Raw genomic sequence first — 24,663 nt, forward strand, 5'->3', positions numbered from 1 at the left:
TCACATTTGGCGTCGTCGGCAGGATAAATGTTCGCTCGTCACAATTGGCGCTGCGAGCAGGGTCACATTTGGCGCTGCGAGTAGCCTAGGTCACATTTGGCGTCGGCGATCAGGATGAATTCAACTAGACTTGCCGTTTAAGGCACCTATAGTCAACCTTGTGCATAACTGTGTTTAGTGTGTGTGTGAATTCGGACATTCAGGAACTGTGAAAATTGAGGAACGAGGAAAAATTTTTCATACACACACGGTAAGAAAGAACTCTTTTTTTTTTAGTACTTAAGGAAGAAAATGTCTACTCTGGACGAGAAGCAGACCCATATAGTGGTCCTACCCAGAGAGTCCCATATTAACAAATTTTACGGGGACGGAGACCCAACTTTAACCAACAGGTTCAGTGAAGAGGTCAAAGCGGCCTGGGCCTCGAGACATATGTCACCAGAGGAAAGATTAAGACTGCTGATGGGCAGTATAGGTGAAACGGTTAGGGCAGAGGTTAAGTGCCACGATAGGACCGTCCAATCAGATCCAGATAAGGTGCTGGATCTGATTATGGAGACCTTTGGGGAGAGACGGTCGGGAGTGCAACTGCTATCGGGATTCGTGGGCTTAAAGCAGAGAATGGCGGAGAGTGTGATGGAGTACTCACACAGGATGAACAGGGCCTTTGATTTGGTAAAGGGCAAATCACCGGACATTGATGTACGCCTACTGAGGGACCATTTCATCGAGGGGCTAGCAACCCCGATCTTAAGGAGAGAGTTGAAAGAGGAGGTCCACAGAGACCAGCAGTTGACCTTCCTTCAGGTCAGGAACTCAGCGATCCGCAGGTCCGAGGATGAGGACCAATCGAACTGTTCGGTGGACAAAGTCTCTGTGCCTGAACAGAGACAATCCCCACCCACAGGGGCCGACACGATGGAGACCATGATGGCTCAACTGTTGGCCCACCTAGAGAAGGTTGACCAACGCTTGAAGTGGTTGGAAAGCAGGTCAACAGCTGAGAATCAGGAAAAGAACGGTACAAAACAGGGACGGGTTGGACGGCCGCGTCCTGCCAAGCCATCACTCCAATGGACGGCAGACGGTCGACCAATTTGTTTGTCTTGTTCACAACCCGGACATATGGCACGGTACTGCCAGGGAAACGGTCGTCCTCTGTAAGGCAGGGCCAAGCTACAGAGGGGCGAGGTTATGGCCCAAGAAGCAAAATGATGGGAGTCTGTCCCGAAATGGTGATTACAATTGGGGACATCGCGGTGAAGGCAATTGTGGATACAGGCTCCCAGGTGACGACAATCACGGAAAATTTTTACACCAAATGGATGAAAGGAAAAGACCATAGGTTGAGGTCTGACACAGGCATGCGCCTGACGGCAGCTAATGGACTAACCATTCCATACTGTGGTTATTTTCTGGCGGATGTCGTGGTGGCAGGACATAGGTTGAAGCAGGTTGGGGTGTTCGTTACGAAACACAACCTAGAGACAAATGTGTCAAATATACCTTGCCTGTTGGGCATGAATATTCTTGGCCAGTTGCCAGAATTTCTTACAAATATTGTCGGATCGACCACACCAGGTCGGGGATCCAAGTTGGCCAGGTTTGCCAAGACCAGAGGAAGGACAGCAGTCCCGGCAAACACGGTCAAGGCAATCACATTACAAATTGGTGATAGAAGCGTGAATGGTGATGTGATGATAGAACCATGTGGCGCCGCACTGAGGGCAGGCGTCGTGTTACTGCGGACATACACATCAGCGGAAAACGGACTAGTTCAAGGGTTGGTAGCAAATGTTTTGGATGAAGAAATTTTTATACCGCCTAACACTCTGGTAGGAGTACCACAGAACGTCGAGGTACAAAGGTCGGCACAGTGCATCGAACTGATCAATACCAGTAGTAATGAAGTAACAATTAGGTCGGTCAATGTGACGGCCGAGGTGAAGAAAGAAGATGGCCGATCATATACATTCCCGGAAACTGAGGACCCAAAACTAAATGAATTGCTGAATAAATACAGTGATATATTTGCCTCGTATGAGGGTGATTTGGGGTACACGGAAGTAATAAAACACCAGATACCCTTACTACAAGACAAGCCGGTGGCGCAACCTTATCGAAGATTGCCACCAAGTCACTACTCTGCGGTGAAAGCACACCTGAACGATCTACTAAAAAAGGGAATTATTACAACCAGTACGAGCCCATATGCGGCACCGATTGTAGTGGTAAAAAAGAAGTCAGGGGAGATAAGACTGTGTTGTGATTACCGGAAATTGAACAATATCACAAGAAGGGATGCATTCCCCTTGCCTCGTATTGATGAATGTCTTGATGCGTTGGGGGGAGCAAGATTTTTTTCTACCTTGGATTTGGCCAGTGGCTACCACCAAGTGGCCATGCACCCCAACGATCAACATAAAACTGCATTTATTTCTCCACTGGGACTGTACGAGTGGACCCGTATGCCGTTTGGTCTAACTAATGCACCTGCTACATTCCAGCGAGTAATGCAGAGTGCTATGAGTGACTTTCTATTTCAAATAATGTTGGTGTATTTGGATGATATTCTAGTTTATTCAAAAACTTGGGAGGACCATCTAAAAAGATTAGAACAAGTGTTTCTCCGTCTTAGGGAGATAGGAGTAAAGCTGAACCCAGACAAATGCTGCTTTGGTCTGAAATCGGTACATTTTTTGGGTTACGTGATTTCGTCGGATGGCATCGCCACTGACCCAGATAAAATTGCAGCTGTTAAAGAATGGAAACAACCAACAACTACGGTAGAGGTCAGGTCATTCTTGGGCTTTGCTTCCTATTATAGAAAATTTGTGCCGGGTTTTGCAAAAATTGCCGCACCATTGCATGACTTGGTAAACAAAATGACAAAGAAACACAGTAAGGAGAAAAAGAAAGGTAAAACACACCTGATAGGTGAACTATGGACTGATGAATGCCTGAACTCGTTTAAGCTCTTGAAAAAGGCTTTGACAGAGGCGCCGATATTGGGATACGCGGACTTTGACAAACCATTTCGGTTAGAAATTGACGCCAGCTCTAAAGGTCTGGGAGCTGTGCTATCACAACAACAAGAGCAACGTTTCAGGGTTATTGCGTATGCCAGTCGAGCTCTGAAGGAATCAGAGAAGAACATGACAAATTACAGCGCCATGAAACTAGAACTTTTGACATTAAAATGGGCTGTGACGGAAAAATTCAGGGACTATTTATTAGGTGCTAAATGTGTGGTATACACTGACAATAACCCCTTAAGTCACCTAAAGACAGCAAAGTTGGGATCCATCGAACAGCGATGGGCAGCAGAATTGGCACTCTTTGACCTAGAGATAAAGTATCGCCCGGGGCGGTCCAATGGCAATGCGGACGCCTTATCAAGGAATCCTTACGAGAGACCGGGTGATGAGGAAGAAACACTGACAGGAATATGTGAGGTCAGAGCGTCAACAGATATCCCTAATGGGGTACAAGTGATGCAAAACGGGCAGACCGGGGTGGAGCACATATCCACGGAACCCGAACATATGGACAGTGGTGATTTTATTTGCCTTAATCACCAAAAGATAAGAGATGCCCAGAGAACGGATAGTGGCTTACAACCGCTATTGAAATACGTCCAGGAACAAAAATTCCCAGGAAGAAGGGAAAGAGAACAATTTGGTCGAGAAACAAAGAAAATACTGAGTCAGTGGAACCGTCTCAGTATAAAGGATGGTGTTCTCATGCGGAGAATTCATGACCAAATTGATGGCACAATACACCAGGTGGTGGTGCCGGGACAATTACGAGAAGAAGTGCTAAGGTTGGCACATGACAGGGCAGGACACCAAGGTCAGGTGGTGGTGCCTGGACAGTTAAGAGAAGAAGTGCTAAGGTTGGCACATGACAGGGCAGGACACCAGGGTCAGGACAGGACGCACAAAATATTACGACGGAGGTGTTACTGGCCCAATATGGAAATGGAGGTCAAACGCCATTGTGAGGCTTGCGTGAGGTGTCAGCATGCGAAAATGCCAGTTGTCAAAATGAGACAGCCATCAGGACACCTACTAGCGACAAAACCACTAGAGATTGTGGCTATGGACTTTACGTCGTTGGAGCAATCATCGGATGGGACGGAACATGTGTTGGTAATGACTGATGTATTCACCAAATGGACGGTGGCGGTGCCCACGCGAGATCAGACCGCCAAAACAGTGGCAAAGGTCTTATTACAACATTGGTTCATCAAATATGGCATACCAAGACAATTACACTCTGACCAAGGAAGGGCTTTCGAGTCAGAAGTAATTAACCAACTGTGCAACCACTACGGGATCAACAAATCTAGAACAACCACATTTAATCCGAAGGGAAACGGACAGTGTGAACGGTTCAACCGCAGCATGCATGATTTGCTGCGTACGCTAGAACCTGAACAGAAAAAACGTTGGCCTGATTTTCTCCCAGAGTTGGTATATCTATACAACTGCACACCCCATGCCACAACCGGCTTTACGCCATACATGTTGCTGTTCGGACGAGAGGCTCGACTCCCTCTTGATTTGTTCCTAGGAAAAAGGGAGAGTATGACTGGCTCATACACCGCACTGGAATATGTGAATGAACATATGAGAAGAATTAGAGAAATGTACAGGGTAGTACAGGAAAGACTAGAACATGAATCTCGGCGAAGGGAACCGCCGATACAGACGAAGGACCCGCCACTCAAACTGAATGACAGGGTATTACTGCGTAGCCACCCGTTAGGCAGAAACAAAATCCACGATCTCTGGGGACAGGAGATATGGCAAGTCGTGGAGATGCCTAAAGCAGTAGGTGGCCCCTTTAAGATAAGACCCATCGATCACGCCAAACCGGATCGGTGGGCGAATATTGCTCAATTAAAGAAATATTGGAATAGGCAAGAAGAGCAGTTACACACAGAGAAACCCAAGACAATTAGGGAACCGGAAGTTATAACGGAAATTCACATACCCATTCCGGAACCATATCACCATCAACAGAACAACAGCGATACGCAAGGGGAGGATACCGGCAACAATGAGGATCCCGGTCCCTCCAGAAGCAGAGAGACAGTAGACCATCAGATAAGTGGTCCGCGGAGAAGTTTAAGGAACAGAAGGAATACGAAATTTTTTGTCAGCAACCATCAATTCTTTCATGGTCGCGCTGGTATGAAAACAGACTGTTCAAAGAGCTATAGAAGTGAACTGGTGAAGGCACCAAATGGAAAGGGTGGATGTGAATTCTAGAACTGTTTTGTGTCTCAGGAAGATGATGTAGACACAGTTGATATGTGAAATAGGTAGAACTGTCAATCGTATACGAATGGAACGTCGTGGACAGTGAGTGGAACAATAGATTTTTTTTTTACGACTGTGCGATTGACTTTGGAGTAGTGCACCTGCCAGGCGTTGTTTGTGGTTGAAAACACACAAAAAAAGCAGGGGTGGATGTAACTGGGGTAGGCCTAACTACCAGTTACAAATGATAACGAACGAGAGGCCGAGACACAGTGTTAGTCTGACGCAACCGATAGCAGGTGGCTTATTGGGTCGGGCTGATAACAACCTCAAAGCCGGCGCGTGCTATTTTGGGAAACGGTATTCAGACGGCCTGTCAACTTTGATGGATAGGACGCAGATGTTATTTTACGGTCTGTACGTTTGAACTACGCAACTGGTGGTCGGAGATCGAGTACAAGTATCGATTACGGAGGAATACAAGTACGGAGACGAGTACGGATACAAGGCATAAATAGGAGGGCACGGCAGGACTCGCTCTCTCTCTTCCCGTTTCAGCGAGCTCTCTTCCATCTTCATCGCTCGCTTAAATCAGTCAGTCTGTGTGACTATGTCAAGTCGGTTATAGAACGGGTTAGCCGTATTGTGTTAAGAAGGATTATAGACATGTGGATTCAGTTATATAAAGCCTAGTGAAGGACTGTTAGGGGTCAGTTGATTCAGACTATTATTGAGAAGCATTCCTGTTGATTTATTGTGTTATTATGAAGCATTTCTTGATTCATGTAATAAAGGATCAATAGCGAACCTGCATCTTGAGTATCTATACTGTGGTCAATGTTGTCTAGAATGAGTGGTTAAACTCGTTAACACGTGGCACTACAGGCAATTAGGTCTCATTACATGTGGCGTTGCGAGCATGGTAACTGTTGGCTCGTTACAATTGGCGTTGTCGGCAGGATAAATGTTCGCTCGTCACAATTGGCGCTGCGAGCAGGGTCACAATTTGGCGCTGCGAGTAGCCTAGGTCACATATATATATATATATATATATATATATATATATATATATATATATATATATATATATATATATATATATATATATATATATATATATATACGAGAAAAATGGCCCGTTGAGGAAGGGTACAACGGGCGCTAGGCTGATAGTGCTGTCTCTTTTCTCTAAACTAAAACCAACCCACCCCCCCACACACACCACCCCCACCCCCACCCCCACCCCCCACACCCCCCACCCCCCTACACACCGCCCCCCCCCCCACCCCCCCAACCCTCCACCCCCCCCCCAAAAAAAAACATGTCTACCGTCCCATTCAACGAAATATAATTATATACTTTTTCCAGTGTCCGCCCCATCCCAGAAAATTCTACCCCCGCCCCCGAAAATTTCAAGTACTTCCACCCCTCTCCGGGGAGGAAAAAGTCTGAAAGAAACACTGAAACCAACCCACCCCCCCCCCCCACACACCACCCCCACCCCCACCAACCCCACCCCCACACACCACCAACCCCACCCCCACACACCCCCCACCCCCCTACACACGCCACCCCCCCACACATCGCCCCCCCCCACCCCTCCAACCCCCCCCCCCCCCCCCAAAAAAAAAACATGTTTACCGTCCCATTCAACGAAATATAATTATATACTTTTTCCAGTGTCCGCCCCCTCCCAGAAATTTCTACCCCGCCCCCGAAAATTTCAAGTACTTCCACCCCTCTCCGGGGAGGAAAAAGTCTGAAAGAAACACTGGTGTCGCGCTTAGCCACTACCCGAAGAATTGCATTAAAGAAATTGCAAGAAAACCACTTTTTAGATTAGACACATTAATTAGGCGGTAATTTTATTATAGAGTATCGATAAAGAAATTTCTTTTGAGTTAGGGATGGGGGCGGGGGGGCTCAGACGTTCTTACGCGGGGGTGGGGCTACGCCCCTACCCGAAGAATTGTATGAAAGAAACTCTTCACGCAAACCACTTAGATAAGACAAAATTTCCTTTTTATTCAATGTTTACTCGATAATCAATGACGTCATATTACTGTGTGCACTCTCCGGATTGAGATTATTTTCTACTCTTTGCTAAATGTGTCGACGTCATACTTCGTTTTTCGAAATACTATGCATGTTTTTAATTTCCTTGTGTTTTCTCTAGAGCGTTCTTGTCAGACGGAGCGTTCTTGTCACATACACAGACAGCGAAACTATTAGTATTAATACATATATGTACTATATATATTTATATATATATACATGTATATATATACATGTATATATATATATATATATACTTTATGTATATATATATATATACATATATGTACTATATATATTTATATAAATACATGTATATATATATATATATATATATATATACATGTATATATATATATATATATATATATATATATATATATATATATATATATATATAAAAATACATATATATACTATATATACTATATATATTTATATTTACTTATTTATGTGATTTAAGTTGAAAATGCAGGTAGCTCGAAACAAAATAAACAAAATGGACAAGAAATCATAAATAGATCAATTTTTAAAAATGAATGCGTTCAGTTACAAATCTTGTATTCGTAATACCAGTACAATGTGGAGTAGCTTATACCTAACGTACAACAAGAACCCCCAGTTTGTTTGTGTGTGTGGGGGGGGGACAAACAAACAAAATCCCCACCACATAACCGTGGTTAAAAGGTTGCTGATGTGTCCAGCAGAAAGGTGGCGATACCATCTGTGGATGATTAGCGTTAAGAGCCAACTATGGCACTAAACCCATTTTAGTTTTATCGTCTGTGATCTCCAAACAGCGATTTTTTTAAAAAGAGAGTCCACTTTACTTTTTAAAAACCTACATAGATCTACAGGTCACACAAGTGACACCGGAACAATCAGAATCGGTTGCAATCAGTCGAAATTACGTTGACCTATTGACCTAGTTAAGATGTATGTCTCGCAGGCTCAAGGTCTGATTATCCCAGGCGTCCCAAAAGACGTAGAGGTCAACCCTTACGTCAAGGCTTTCCTGGTCCCTGGGCGGACCTTCAAGTACAGGACCAAGACTTTAAGGAATACTAGGGTAAGTAGATTATGTGGGATTGTCTTGGATAAGTAGGTCACGCGGGATTATCTAGGGTAAGTAGGTCACGCGGGATTATCTACGATAAGTAGGTCACGCGGGATTATCTAGGAAAAGTAGCGCACGTGAGGTTATATTGTGTAAGAAGGTCACTCTAGGTAAGAAGGTTGTTTGAGGTAATTAGGTTAAGTACCTCAAGTGAGATTATCAGGGATAAGTAGGTCAATTATTTTACCTATTGGAATTAGGTTATGTCAGGTCATCGCAGCCTATAGATACTAAAACATTTTGTTATGAGACAATGTTATAAAAAAACAGAACATAATTGGGACATAACACACATATCTCCCCCACCGTTACGTTCTCCCTGATATTTTAACCAATAACTCTATGCCACATATCGATTCACATGTGTAAAAAAACATCACTTCTTCCCTTACCCTAGGACCCCCTGTTCCTGGAGAAGTTTGTCATCAAAGACCTCCCCACGGGCGGCGGGGAGGAGAGTGAGGATGGCGCCCTGGAGTTCCAGGTCTACTCCTCCCACCATGTCAGCCGGCGCCATCTTGTGGGCGTGGCCTCCATCCGGCTGGTCGACGTGGACAAATTGACTTCCGGTCAGGTGGAGCTGCTGGTCACACCTCAGACGGTTTACAGGGTGAGTAGGTCAGCGTGAAGGACGTGTGTACGTCAGCTTGAAGGACGTGTGTACGTCAGCTTGAAGGACGTGAGTACGTCAGCGTGAAGGACGTCTGTACGTCAGTTAGAAGGACGTCTGTACATCAGCTTGAAGGACGTGTGTAGGTCAGCTTGAAGGACGTGAGTACGTCAGCTTGAAAGACGTGAGTACGTCAGCTTGAAGGACGTTTGTACGTCAGCTTGAAGGACGTGTGTACGTCAGCTTGAAGGAGGACGTGAAAACGTCAGCTTGAAAGACGTGTGAATGTCATCTTGAAGGACGTGTGTATGTCAGCTTGAAGGACGTACGTCAGCTTGTAGGACGTGTATAGGTCAGCTTGAAGGACGTGTATAGGTCAGCTTGAAGGTCGTCTATAGGTCAGCTTGAAGAACGTGTGTACGTCAGTTTGAAGGACGTCTGTACGACAGCTTGAAGGACGTCTGTAGGTCAGTTTGAAGGACGTCTGTAGGTCAGTTTGAAGGACGTCTGTACGTCAGTTTGAAGGACGTCTGTACGTCAGTTTAAAGGACGTCTGTACGTCAGCTTGAAGGACGTCTGTACGACAGTTTGAAGGACGTCTGTACGACAGCTTGAAGGACGTCTGTAGGTCAGTTTGAAGGACGTCTGTACGTCAGCTTGAAGGACGTGTGTACGTCAGTTTGAAGGACGTCTGTAGGTCAGTTTGAAGGACGTCTGTAGGTCAGTTTGAAGGACGTCTGTACGTCAGCTTGAAGGACGTGTGTACGTCAGCTTGAAGGACGTCTGTACGTCAGCTTGAAGGACGTGTGTACGTCAGCTTGAAGGACGTCTGTACGTCAGCTTGAAGGAGGACGTGAGTACGTCAGCTTGAAGGACGTCTGTAAGTCAGTTTGAAGGATGTCTGTACGTCAGCTTGAAGGACGTACGTCAGCTTGAAGGACGTGTGTACGTCAACTTGAAGGACGTGTGTACGTCAGCTTGAAGGATGTGTGTACGTTATCTTGAAGGACGTGTGTACGTCAGCTTGAAGGACGTCTGTACGTCAGCTTGAAGGACGTGTGTACGTTAGCTTGAAGGACGTCTGTACGTCAGCTTGAAGGACGTCTGTACGTCAGCTTGAAGGACGTGTGTACGTCAGCTTGAAGGACGTGTGTACGTCAGCTTGAAGTAGGACGTGAGTACGTCAGCTTGAAGGACGTCTGTAAGTCAGTTTGAAGGATGTCTGTACGTCAGCTTGAAGGACGTACGTCAGCTTGAAGGACGTGTGTACGTCAACTTGAAGGACGTGTGTACGTCAGCTTGAAGGATGTGTGTACGTCATCTTGAAGGACGTCTGTAGGTCAGTTTGAAGGACGTCTGTACGTCAGCTTGAAGGACGTACGTCAGCTTGAAGGATGTGTGTACGTCATCTTGAAGGACGTGTGTACGTCAGCTTGAAGGATGTGTGTACGTCATCTTGAAGGACGTCTGTAGGTCAGTTTGAAGGACTGTGTCCTTTATTAGTCTTTGTAACTGGTGCGGGGGGGGGGGGGGTAAGCTTAGATATCACTAAGACGAATAAGTCAAAATTAAAATAGAAGCATATAAACAGAAAAGATTTTTGCGATGAAAGTTTATTTATTTCAAGTTTGTTACAGGTAGTTTATCATGCAGGTAAACTGCCGACCACGTATATGGTCAGGGTAAAACAAAATAATCACAAAACAAAATGACAAAGTCTGTTTGTTGTATCATGTTCATGGCGAAACTTTATCTAAAAAGTCTACAGTAAAACCTACTCATGCAAAGCAGCAATGTTAAGAGTACAGCAGTCCTACAGTGGTCTCAATAAATGTATTGTTTAGCCCGTAACTCACCTATGAGGCAAAAGCGCACTTTAATGGCAGGTTCTGAAGCTGATCAAAGTGTAGAGACATTGTGTACGTCCTTTAATGTTGTATCCTGCTACAGCTGACAAGAGAAATTAAGAGTTGTTGTTTACTTTTGAACTTTATGAAACCTTAACTGGTACAAAGTTTCTTTCAAGCATCTCTTGGGGAGGGGGGGAGGGGGTAGGGGGTAGGTCAGTGCCCTCTCCCCAAAGCACATTTACGACGTCTAACAAGACTCCAATACAACGAAATAAAATTTATACAGAAAATATATAGTGTCGTCGTCATCCACGCCTTTGAACCTCGGAATTTAAGTCAGCCCCCTGTCCCTATAGTTTCAATTGCCCCCTACCCCCACCTCCTCCCCCCCCCCCCCCCCGGAGGAAAATGTCTGAGAAAAACTTGTTTTTTTTTTTAACTGCATGAAATTGTAAGTCTGCAAATGCAGCCCAAATCTAATAGTCCAAGTGTCTGAAACTATAAACGTGTTATATTAACTATCAAAGGAAACACGAATCCATGCTTTAATAAGCGGAATGCAATTTAAAACCCCTTCAGTAGTTTGATCTTCAAAAAAACTCCAACTTATAGATTCGCCAACAATTGACAAAATAAAATTTCATGGCAATTAGTTGATTAATAATTATAACTATTATTAAATCTAGCATGCATTATCGTAACAACTGTGAGAGTATTTTTTTATGAAGAAGACAAAGACAAATAAATATAATAACAAAAGCTGTAGTAATCATTTATTTCTTTGAATGGACGCGTTTATTTTTTTTTATCAGAAATAAACCTTGTTACGTGTGGGAAAACAGCCCGTCATATGGAGTGGCCGCCCCTGTTTGTATTGACAATCCTTTCGGCTCAGGAAATAAATTTCACCTTTGAGAAATACGGCTTGCAAGTTCGAGGAAATCGCGAGGTTATTGGCGTGTAGTAGTCTCCCCTCCAGTTGACCTTTGGGGAGATTCACTTTTTTAATCGTGACGCGGAAGTATGATGGGGGAGGAGGGTGAAGGGGGCGGGACAAAAATGGCTACCACACGACACGACGATGACGTCAGAACAAAACTGTTCGCAATAAATTGAAGGGGATTTGACAGAGAAAACACGATTTTTGAAATTGGCTAAATCTAAATTTAAAATAATGGAAAACAAAATCGTTTTCAGATTTTCTTTTTTTTTTTTGACGATCTTGTATAACTCTTACAAGAAGTAATGGTTACTGTAATGTAAATGTAAATTTAATTAACAACAAGCAAGTGTAAGAGCTATGACTTTAATGTGAGTGTGCACGTGTTATATGATATACATTGGTTTTAGAATAAAAGTGATTCTCCGTCATAACAAAGTTAAGAAAATATAACTATCACAAACCAGCGCCCCTCCCCCTCCCCCAACCCCTTTCTACCCTCACACTCCTCAATCCCCTCCCAGCTAATTATTCTACTTTTGTTGTAATGGCCTTAATTACCCCGCTCATTAAAATCTCCCTCCCCCCAAATGTTCACAACGTCACATGCTTGTCCATTCCGTGTAGCCTCGCTATCGTGCGAAAAAAGAATTCCAACAAAAATCTTCCGTTTTCCGATGTGTTCTGTCAGAGCGGAATTTGTTTTTGTAAAGAACGATGCGATATTTTTTTTTTTATTACAGAGGGCGTGTTTATTTGGATGGGGAAGGGTTAAATGTTCGAGTGTTTGAAGTGGCGGTGTGGTTAGGGCGCCGTGGTGTAGCTAGGGCGCCGTGGTGTAGTTAGGGCGCCTTGGTGTAGTTAGGGCGCCGTGGTGTAGTTAGGGCGCCGTAGTGTATTTAAGGCGCCGTGGTGTAGTTAAGGCGCCGTGGTGTAGTTAGGGCGCCGTGGTGTAGTTAGGGCGCCGTGGTGTAGTTAGGGCGCCGTGGTGTAGTTAGGGCGCCGTGGTGTAGTTAGGGCGCCGTGGTGTAGTTAGGGCGCCGTGGTGTAGTTAGGGCGAATTGGTGTAGTTAGGGCGTCTTAGTGTAGTTAGGGCGCCTTGGTGTAGTTAGGGCGAATTGGTGTAGTTAGGGCGTCTTAGTGTAGTTAGGGCGCCTTGGTGTAGTTAGGTCGCCTTTAATGTAGTTAGTGCGCCGTGGTGTCGTTAGGGCGCCGTGGTGTCGTTGGGGCGCCGTGGTGTCGTTGGGGCACCGTGGTGTAGTTAGGGCGCCGTGTATGTAACCTTTCACAAGTGACTGCATGTAAAAATAGACGGATCAAGGTAGGTAGGAAACATGACGTCACACGTCAGCAGGGGTTACTGATGGAGTCAGTAGGAGATAACTTCCAAGGACAGATAACTCTGGAGAGTTATAGTTAAGTGGCCCAGAAAAAGTAAAGTAAAGATTCCTCTTCAGACCTAGCGATCTATTGGGCAGATGAAGCAGAGGTCACGTTTCTTGACCTCGGCATTTTAAGGGCTAATGTGGTCAGCACTTTGCCAGGCCGCTTTTACTCTCCTTAGATCAGGTACCCATTAGAGCTGGGTAGACTCAGATACGTCTTAGAGTTACAAGTCCAAAACGGGATCCGAACTAGAAGCCAAACGCTCTACCGTTCGACCACTCCGTTCCATCATAAGTGGCTTATATCTCATACAAAAGTAAAGAGAAAGCCCCGAAGAACCATTTTATAGCCAGAGTCAAACCCGATTTTCTGAATGAGATGACAAGAATGGGGAAAAAAGGTCCCATGAACACCAACAGACAGATTGGAGATTGATCCGAGAAATCATACGGATACCTATTTATCCAATCAACTAGGGACACCTAATACATCACAGCTAGCTAGACAACAATACACCACAGCTAGCCAGACACCAATACACTACAGCTAGCCAGACACCAATACGCCACAGCTAGCAAGACACCAATATAGGACATGAAAACCAACACCATACCGCCACACCGCATCCCAGACAACATTATACCACCACACCCCACCAACAGCATACCGCCACACCGCACCCCAGCCAACAAAATACCACCACACCCTACCAACAACATACCACCCCACCCCAGCATACACCATACCACCCCACCCCAGCATACACCATACCACCCCACCAACAACATACCACCACACCACACAAACAACATACCACCACACCCCACCAACAACATACCACCACACCCCACCAACAACATACCACCCCACCCCACCAACACCATAACACCACGCCCCACCAACAACATACCACCAAACCGCACCAACACCACACTACCACACCACACCAACATCATACCACCCCACCCCTACCAACACCACCACACCCCACCACGACCAGCCACAACACAACAAGCTTTCCCCATTACCACCCGATACTAACAAGCCCTGACAAATATCATCTGAGCCGGAATGAAAGTCGGTCAAACTGTAATCAAACTTCCGGTCAGCCTGATTTCACGTTAGGTTAACCGCATCAAAAAATGTCTCCCCTCGTCTTCATCTTCTTGGGGAATTCTGAATGGGAGCAACTCGTCTGCTCAAAAACTTTTAACATCTTTAGAGGTCGACTTAAGACAAGTTGACACAATCTTCATTTGACTTTTTTTTTAATTTTCGTAGAGTAATTTGATAGATTTTCGCGGCAATTAAGCCGATTGTACACGAATCGACACTTAACGCTAATTTAACACAGTGGTTAAACGTGATCGGATTAAAGTCAATTTGACAACTCAATTTTTAACGAAAATAAGTTGCGTTCAACTAGTATTAAATTTAAAAAGCATTAAACATGTCTCCTGCCGTACGAGAAACCCGGGCAATGTTTTAAAAACATAAAACACCTGAAATATAATTGTCCAAATCATAATCTTGCCATTTATTCAATCAAGGGTGACATGAATAAAACGCGTTAGTGAACCAAATTTTAAAGGTATTTCGAAAACATAGAGATCTAAATAGTTATAACTGTACGTGGCATTTTCAAACCGGTTCAATTGAGAGTAGATAATAATAGTTTAAGGCAAAGCTAAAACTCAAATAAAACTGTGTAAAATAATTAATTGGTCTTTAATTTCTAGAGGTCACGTAGAGACTTTAATATGTAAAAGTTCTATAAAGCTTTAAAGTATACACGTTTTATTAAGATTTTTATTTACAAAAGTTATAGATCTATATCTAAATTATTTTATAAAGATTTCAACGTGGAAAAGTTATGTAAATATTTCAATCTGTAAACCTTTTGAAAATATTTTAACGCTGTACAGGTTTTGATATATAAAAAATAAAGTCAATATTTATTATTTAAAAGTAATGTAAATATTTTCGTGCGTAAAGTAACATTAATATTTTAAATTGTCAAATTAATGTAAATTAATTATTATTGGTTATTGAACCTGACAAGGATTTAGCGCAATGAATGCTGGTATAAATTTGAAATCTTTAATTACTGCTGCACGTGAAAACATAAACATTTCACTAGACCTGTCAAAAAGATATAAATAGAACAAATCGTGGCCGTATTTTTAGTTCTGTCTTGCACTTTCCGCGGAAAATATCACCATCATATAATCGGATAATCTTGTATCACCAGCATATAATTGAACAATCTGGTAGTAATATCACTGGCTATAATCGGACAATCTGGCAGTAAAATCACAAGCCTTTAATAGAAAAAAATTTCAAACTATACCCCCCCCCCTCCCACACACACACACACACCTCGTAGTTAAGCTACAACATGAATACATTTGACAGAATATTTCAGGAAACATTACAATCGCAGTTTTAGGTTTTTGTTTCATTTATGAATTTAAAAAAAAAAATAATAATAATTGTAAATAGCATTTTCATTAATCAGAAAAAAATAATTATGTAGCGGATAAAGAGAATTTTTAAATGTGACGAAACTGGCTTTATTTAATTACCCGTGCACGAGCCAACTCGAGAATACATTGTTACACAAACCCCATTAAGTAATTAGCTAAATTGCGTCATCATTAAACTTCGAAAATTCTGGAAAAATTAATTTTCTCTTGTCCAGATAATTATAGGTTAAACCGATGACCCCCCGGGGATAGAATTACTGGGCACACAATCACCATGGCAATCAACGTGAGGCCGTTTCAGATGTGAGTATCAGCAAACTGTAGCGCCTCAGGTGTGTGCCCTACAATGCTAGTGACAGCTGTGTTATGTACTCAGTCAAACGGTGGTTTTAGTTTTGGTGAGTTGGGGTATAGGACAGTGATAGGAGTTTGGGATAGTAGAATTACTAATGATTTTTTTTAAAATATATCGAAAGAAGGAAATCAATTGTTTTAAAACGTCACTGTCTCCCTTATAAATTGTACGAGCGTTTAAAAATACGAACAGGAGGCTGGGTTTTGTTTTAATTGTTGTTTTTATCAAATGTTGGGGTACAAAATGGATAGACGGCTCAAGTTCGACGTTTGTTGGCGCCCCTAACATATCGATCACAGGGATCCCCAACCCCCCCCCCCTCCCAAACATTTTGACACATTAGCCTCAAACATTTTGATACAGGGATTCCCAATTCTGTTTGACACAGGGACCCCAAAAATGTTTGACAGGGACCCCCTGTCTCGCGCTTCCTTGGTGCTGTTAGAGCACAGTTCCTTGGTGCTGTTAGTGCACACTTCATCGGTGCTGTTAGTGCACACTTACTTGGTGCTGTTAGTGCACACTTACTTGGTGCTGTTAGTGCACACTTCATCGGTGCTGTTAGTGCACACTTACTTGGTGCTGTTAGTGCACACTTACTTGGTGCTGTTAGTGCACACTTAATCGATGCTGTTAGTGCACTTTCTTGGTGCTGTTAGTGCACACTTTCTTGGTGCTGTTAGTTCATCACGCACGCTCAAAACAAATCCCAGTTAAATTGACCTTTAAAACTACAAGTCCTGGTTAAATGAAGTACACAAACGGTAACCGTCATACTAAAATAGTCTCAAGTAATCCTTGTGAAATGAACGACTCCTACACAATTCTCATGAAATGAACGACTCCCACACAATTCTCACTTAAACCCTGATACTGGCCTACACAACACGTTTTCAAGCGGTCCCAACAGACAGCGATTTTGTTTCATTAACCACAAACGGCCATGGTGCTGCCCGCTACTAGATCAGCAATAAAATTCTACAAGAGCTTGATTTGAGCCATAGGAATACGTGTCAAACATAAGTCTATTCTTATGTGCTCGATCTCACTCTTTACGAGAATTGCGAGTATATGTATATGTACACGACTGAAATCAAATGCACATCAGAGCTAGGTGGGCTCATCGACGTCTTACAGCCTAAAGCAATCAGAGCTAGGTAGGGACGTCTTACAGCCTAAAGCCATCAGAGCTAGTTAGGGACGTCTTACAGCCTAAAGCCATCAGAGCTAGGTAGGGACGTCTTACAGCCTAAAGCAATCAGAGCTAGTTAGGGACGTCTTACAGCCTAAAGCAATCAGAGCTAGGTAGGGACGTCTTACAGCATAAAGCCATCAGAGCTAGTTAGGGACGTCTTACAGCCTAAAGCAATCAGAGCTAGGTAGGGACGTCTTACAGCTAAAGCAATCAGAGCTAGGTAGGGACGTCTTACAGCTAAAGCAATCAGAGCTAGGTAGGGACGTCTTACAACCTAAAGCCATCAGAGCTAGGTAGGGACGTCTTACAGCTAAAGCCATCAGAGCTAGGTAGGGACGTCTTACAGCCTAAAGCCATCAGAGCTAGGTAGGGACGTCTTACAGCCTAAAGCCATCAGAGCTAGTTAGGGACGTCTTACAGCCTAAAGCAATCAGAGCTAGGTAGGGACGTCTTACAGCCTAAAGCAATCAGAGCTAGGTAGGGACGTCTTACAGCCTAAAGCCATCAGAGCTAGGTAGACTCAGGGACGTCTTACAACCTAAAGCCATCAGAGCTAGGTAGACTCAGGGACGTCTTACAGCCTAAAGCAATCAGAGCTAGGTAGGGACGTCTTACAGCCTAAAGCCATCAGAGCTAGGTAGGGACGTCTTACAGCATAAAGCCATCAGAGCTAGGTAGACTTAGGGACGTCTTACAGCCTAAAGCCATCAGAGCTAGTTAGGGACGTCTTACAGCCTAAAGCAATCAGAGCTAGTTAGGGACGTCTTACAGCCTAAAGCAATCAGAGCTAGGTAGGGACGTCTTACAGCCTAAAGCCATCAGAGCTAGGTAGGGACGTCTTACAGCATAAAGCCATCAGAGCTAGGTAGACTTAGGGACGTCTTACAGCCTAAAGCAATCAGAGCTAGCTAGAATCAGGGACGTCTTACAGCTAAAGCCATCAGAGCTAGTTAGGGACGTCTTACAGCCTAAAGCCATCAGAGCTAGTTAGGGACGTCTTACAGCCTAAAGCAATCAGAGCTAGGTAGGGACGTCTTACAACCTAAAGAAATCATAGCTAGGTAGGGACGTCTTACAACCTAAAGAAATCATAGCTAGGTAGGGACGTCTTACAACCTAAAGCCATCAGAACTAGGTAGGGACGTCTTACAGCCTAAAGCAATCAGAGCTAGGTAGACTCAGGGACGTCTTACAGCCTAAAGCAATCAGAGCTAGTTAGGGACGTCTTACAGCCTAAAGCAATCAGAGCTAGGTAGGGACGTCTTACAGCCTTAAGCAATCAGAGCTAGGTAGGGACGTCTTACAGCCTAAAGCCATCAGAGCTAGTTAGGGACGTCTTACAGCCTAAAGCAATCAGAGCTAGCTAGAATCAGGGACGTCTTACAGCCTAAAGAAATCAGAGCTAGTTAGGGACGTCTTACAGCCTAAAGCAATCAGTTCTATGAAGGGACGTCTTACAGCCTAAAGCAATCAGAGCTAGGTAGGGACGTCTTACAGCCTAAAGCCATCAGAGCTAGGTAGACTCAGGGACGTCTTACAGCCTAAAGCAATCAGAGCTAGGTAGACTCAGGGACGTCTTACAGCCTAAAGCAATCAGAGCTAGGTAGACTCAGGGACGTCTTACAGCCTAAAGCAATCAGAGCTAGTTAGGGACGTCTTACAGCCTAAAGCAATCAGAGCTAGGTAGGGACGTCTTACAGCCTTAAGCAATCAGTTCTATGAAGGGACGTCTTACAGCCTAAAGCAATCAGAGCTAGGTAGGGACGTCTTAAAGCCTAAAGCAATCAGAGCTAGGTAGGGACGTCTTACAGCCTAAAGCCATCAGAGCTAGGTAGGGACGTCTTACAGCCTAAAGCCATCAGAGCTAGGTAGGGACGTCTTACAGCCTAAAGCCATCATAGGTAGACTCAGGGACGTCTTACAGCCTAAAGCCATCAGAGCTAGGTAGGGACGTCTTACAGCCTAAAGCAATCAGAGCTAGGTAGGGACGTCTTACAGCCTAAAGCCATCAGAGCTAGGTAGGGACGTCTTACAGCCTAAAGCCATCAGAGCTAGGTAGGGACGTCTTACAGCCTAAAGCCATCATAGGTAGACTCAGGGACGTCTTACAGCCTAAAGCCATCAGAGCTAGGTAGGGACGTCTTACAGCCTAAAGCAATCAGAGCTAGGTAGGGACGTCTTACAGCCTAAAGCCATCAGAGCTAGGTAGGGACGTCTTACAGCCTAAAGCCATCATATGTAGACTCAGGGACGTCTTACAGCCTAAAGCCATCATAGGTAGACTCAGGGACGTCTTACAGCCTAAAGAAATCATAGGTAGACTCAGGGACGTCTTACAGCCTAAAGCCATCATAGGTAGACTCAGGGACGTCTTACAGCCTAAAGAAATCATAGGTAGACTCAGGGACGTCTTACAGCCTAAAGAAATCATAGCTAGGTAGGGACGTCTTACAGCCTAAAGAAATCATAGGTAAACTCAGGGACGCCCCAAAGATCAAAGTCACCAGAGCTAGATGGATACAATAAGGTCCTACCACGACTTTAGGCAGAAGCAGTGACAGGCTGTATGTTACATTTTACCTGTCCTTGAAGAAAATTATCATTACGTTTGGTTTGTTTCAAATCCATTTCTTGTTAGGCACTGAGATTGGATTTACAAGCTTTTTGGGGAAGTAGTTGATTTTGACCATAAGAAATACTAAGCTTTATTCAATATTTGAATCTTCCCTACCTCCCTACCCCCCTCCCTACCGGGTCGAAAAAAAAGACTATCAATTTTTACCTCGCCAAAAAAAAAAAAAAAGAAACAAAAAAGAAACAAAAACGGGAGTGTCTTCCCCTTGCCCTCTCGCCTTCTATCAAAAGTAAATGAAATGCTGTCTTGGGTTCATAGCGTCTACACACGTGAACCGAAGATGAAATATCTGCCCGGGCATGATTGGACGGAGATGCCACCTTATGCCCCGCGTCGCCTCCGCGTCACGGCACCAGAGACAAGACACAATGGAAGGCCATTCTACACTTCGTTCTTGAGGCGGAAAAATCAATATCTCTGCAATTAGGCCTGACAAAAGTAGAAAGCGAAGACAAGACACGAAAAAAAAAAATCTTTTTAAAAAAAAAGGGACATGACAAACAGGCAATGCGGAGGGTATGTTTAGCCGGAGAAGTCTGGCCTGTCATCCCTTTAAGCCACTCGGCGAAGCCCGCAGAAAATGATACGAGGCTAGCTCATGAAGGAATTGTTTCCATCTTGCAAAGGTTGCCGGTCTTTGAGGCACTACTGCGGCTTCGGTTAGGATAACGGAAGATCACCCGGCTAGAACCTGGGCTATCCCCCCCCCCTCCCACACACACATCCCCCCCCCCACACACACACACATCCCCCCTCCACCCTGCCCGTGCGTGAGCTCATTTGTTTTATCCTGTTAGGTCTATGATATCTTTTTTAAAGTCTATCTACTCCCCTGCTAGCTCACCATTATCAGACTTACCCCCCCCCCCCCCCCTTGTTCAATTAACCCAATTAATTGTTACCGGGCTCCCCACTTCTCATTGACACATCAAATTGAAGGTTCCCCCCCCCCCCCCCCCACTATGTTAGATTTATCCTACCTTATGTTCGATTTATCCTTCTTTACGCTAGATTTGTATCCTTCCTTAAGTTAGATTTATCCTTACTTATGTGAGAATTATCATTCCCCGTTTGAGTGATAGATCTATCCATTTCATTGTTAGATTTATCCTTACTTTATCAACTCTCCTTGTTATTTCACATTTCCAGCCATTCCAAACCTCACCATCCTATAACTAGGCCGAGGCATCTAAGACTTGTTAAATTGAAACCAAAGCTTCCCAAAAAAAAAACTTCCGATTTTTTTAAGGATGGGAGGATGATGGTTTAATAAAAAAAAAAAAAAAAAAATTAAACTTGTTAAATATTTACATGCTCTAAACCATTATAAAATTTTGTAAACGATTTTCGTCAACTTTCCCAAGGTACTGCTAACTAGATTTTAAAAATAATTTTTGCAGATTATTTTTTTTGCTGGTATGACAAGAGTTATTTCCCTGTCCTATTTCTCTCCGGTCGTCATGTTGTTTACAGTCAGGTTTAATTTATGAAGGCGATTAAAGTTTACAAAAATTAAAACAAATTTGCTAAAAATATTGATTTATTTTTAAATAGCTTATATCTGTAAATGATGAGTTTTCTAAGTGCAAAAATATCCAAGAATTGCTATTGCATGTTATTTTTTTTTTCAAATTTTCATTTAAAATTTATTTATCTAGATGAAACGTTACCAAAAAAAATTACATGTAATTTATGTAAGGAAAATAGATTACCGCCCGTTAGTAAAGTACGGCCATATTTGTAATGTTGGGTTTCAAAACAAAATGACAGCGTGGTCGGATGGTAGAGCGCACGCTTGCTAATTCGAAAGTGTCGAGTTCGGATCCAGGGCACGATTCTGTAGGATGTTCCTGAGTCCACCCAGCTTCGATGGGGAAAAGTGACGGCTGCTGGGCATAGTGCTGAATACACTATTCTCCTTTATGCCTAGGTCACTGAAACAGGTGAACTCTACTTCACCTGCCCAAAGGAACTGCGAGGCTCGAAAGGGTACTTTACTTTTTAAAAAAACACCTCTTCTCCAACTAGACCTCATGTCACTCTAACCCTGACCCTCACCTTAAATCTAGCGCTAATCCAAACCTCAAGGTTAACCCCCAAAGGTTTAACCCAACCCCACGGTTTAACCTAATCCCAGAGGCTTAAGATAGTGTTGTTGTTGTCCTTCAAGCTACGTCACTAGGCCCATTCGTCTGATCGATATTGGCCGACATTCTGAGTTTTAAAATATTTTAATAATCTTTCACAAAATTTAAACTCACCGACACTAAATCATCTTTAAATTATTAAAAAAAAACCTTGCGTCAAGAACATAATCTTTTAATTAGTTAAAACCATATCGCTCATTAACGAGATGGAAATATCAGAGCACGGACAGTGACGTCAAAGAATCTGTTTCATCCGACCCAGCCTACGTCACATATTTAAAAAAAAAAAGAAAAGACAACGCTAATCCACGTGACATTTTTCAACCAATGACAAAGCGAGTTTTGATTCATCTCTGACCAGAAGGGAAAAAAAAACATCTGGTGACCTTCAAGACGGCTGGCAGACGAGCGGGTAATTAGGGGGGGGGGGGGGTGGTGTAGGTGTGTTTTTGTTTACGATATGGTAAACAACTTTCTAATAATAAACCAATCTAATAACTGTGTAATGCTTATAGACATGAGTATAGCAGGAATCCGTACTAAAGAAATACTGACTGCAAAGCCTTTAAAACGATAAAAATCTCGAAGTACTAGATTCTATCTGCAGCCTGTTGACAATGTAAGCAAAGTAAATTTCCCTTTCAAACCTGACGGTCTATGGGGAAGGTGAAGTAGAGTTCACTTGTTTCTGTGACCTCGGCATATGAAGAGATAGTGTGGTCAACACTATGCCCAGCCGCCTTTACTTTCCCTAACGTGAGTTAGGTACTCAGGGACGATCTACTGACTTGAACCCGGATTCGCACTCGAGACTTACGGATTAGCAGTCCAGCTCTCTACCGCTAGACCACTCCGTCCCATCCGTTGACAATGGCTGACTGTATTATTTCTATGAAATCGCACAACATGTTTTAAAAGTCAATTAGGCTACCTCTACCTATTTTTTTTTTTAAATCCAACAAAAAGCAAATATTTTGGTGTTCAAAAATTTCAGTACCTAAACCTCTCTTCTAATATTCAGTTTAAAAGATATATGTTAGTGTTGAGTAGAGAAATACTATTGCGTCTTGGATATGAATTCACTATTTTGACTTCCCTTACATAGATGGTTGACTTTCATATCTCCCCAGAGGCGTAGCAAGGGGGGCGGGGGGTGCGGACCGCACCGGGGGACACCATTTAGGGGGGTGACACCAAAGCAAAAAATAGTAAAATACATAGAGAAATTTAAGGGGGGGGGGGGGTGCAAATCGAAAGTTCGAGGGGGGGGGGGTTGCAAATCGCAAGTTCGAGAGGGGGTGCAAATCGAAAATTGAAAGTTTGTCCCTGGGAAGAGTCGCTACGCCTCTGAGGGGGTGACAATTAATTGCCGCACCGGGTCACACGCGACCTCGCTACGCCACTGTATCTCCCTTGTATGCTTAAGATTTAGAAAATGGCATAACCAAATAGCCCACAATAATGATACCACCAGCCAAACCACAACAATGACCTCACCCCGACAATAAATGACTTCGCCCCACAAAAATTTATCTCACCAATCATCCTCTTCAAATGACATCACCACCACAACCAATGACCTCACCACCACAACAAATGACATCACCACCACAACCAATGACCTCACCACCACAACAAATGACATCACCACCACAACCAATTACCTCACCCACACAATAAATGACCCCACCCTAACAATAAATGACCTCACACCACAATCAACAAACTCACCAACCAGCCCATAACAAATAACCTAACCCTCAACAGAATTATGACCCCCCCCCCGACATAAATGACCCCACCACCCCCCCTACAGACCCCCTCTAAACGCCCGTCTTTGATGTCCCCAGATGCACCAGGGTGACCTGAGGATATCCGGATGTTACCAGCCCGTGGCGGGGAAAATCGTCTTCAACATTCTGGAAGCGAGGAACCTACCCCGTGTATCCCTGCTGGGGGCAATCAGTAAGTCCTTGGTCCTGGTCCTTGTCCTTTGTCCTGGTCCTTAGGTCCTTTGTCCTGGTCCTTAAGTCCTTGGTCCTGGTCCTTAAATGACCCTGTTGGGGGCAATCAGTAAGTCCTTGGTCCTGGTCCTTAAGTCCTTTGTCCTGGTCCTTAAGTCCTTTGTCCTGGTCCTTAAGTCTTTTGTCCTGGTCTTTAAGTCCTTTGTCCTGGTCCTTAAGTCCTTTGTCCTGGTCCTTAAGTCCTTGGTCCTGGTCCTTAAGTCCTTTGTCCTGGTCCTTAAGTCCTTTGTCCTGGTCCTTAAGTCTTTTGTCCTGGTCCTTAAGTCCTTGTCCTGGTCCTTAAGTCCTTGTCCTGGTCCTTAAGTAATTTGTCCTGGTCCTTAAGTCATTTGTCCTGGTCCTTAAGTCCTTTGTCCTGGTCCTTAAGTACTTTGTCCTGGTCCTTAAGTACTTTGTCCTGGTCCTTAAGTACTTTGTCCTGGTCCTTAAGTACTTTGTCCTGGTCCTTAAGTACTTTGTCCTGGTCCTTAAGTACTTTGTCCTGGTCCTTAAGTCCTTTGTCCTGGTCCTTAAGTCCTTTGTCCTGGTCCTTAAGTCCTTTGTCCTGGTCCTTAAGTCCTTTGTCCTGGTCCTTAAGTCCTTTGTCCTGGCCCTTA

General features: G+C 43.9%; 1 protein-coding gene across 1 annotated transcript in view; it reads left to right on the forward strand.

Moving 5' to 3' along the window:
* The window catches only part of LOC131940428 (uncharacterized), a 52,917-nt gene extending 28,547 nt beyond the window's left edge, over positions 1–24,370 (forward strand). The window contains exons 5-8 of the mRNA XM_059299047.1: positions 8,272–8,391; positions 8,837–9,049; positions 23,894–24,001; positions 24,164–24,370. Coding sequence (XP_059155030.1) covers positions 8,272–8,391; positions 8,837–9,049; positions 23,894–24,001; positions 24,164–24,370 — 648 coding nt within the window. The remainder of the gene's footprint in view (positions 1–8,271; positions 8,392–8,836; positions 9,050–23,893; positions 24,002–24,163) is intronic.
* The last annotated feature ends 293 nt before the right edge of the window (positions 24,371–24,663 follow it).

This window comes from Physella acuta, unplaced genomic scaffold, assembly GCF_028476545.2.
Source record: "Physella acuta isolate Inbredline_101_S28 unplaced genomic scaffold, ASM2847654v3 ptg000316l, whole genome shotgun sequence".
In the NCBI taxonomy this organism is placed as follows: domain Eukaryota; kingdom Metazoa; phylum Mollusca; class Gastropoda; family Physidae; genus Physella; species Physella acuta.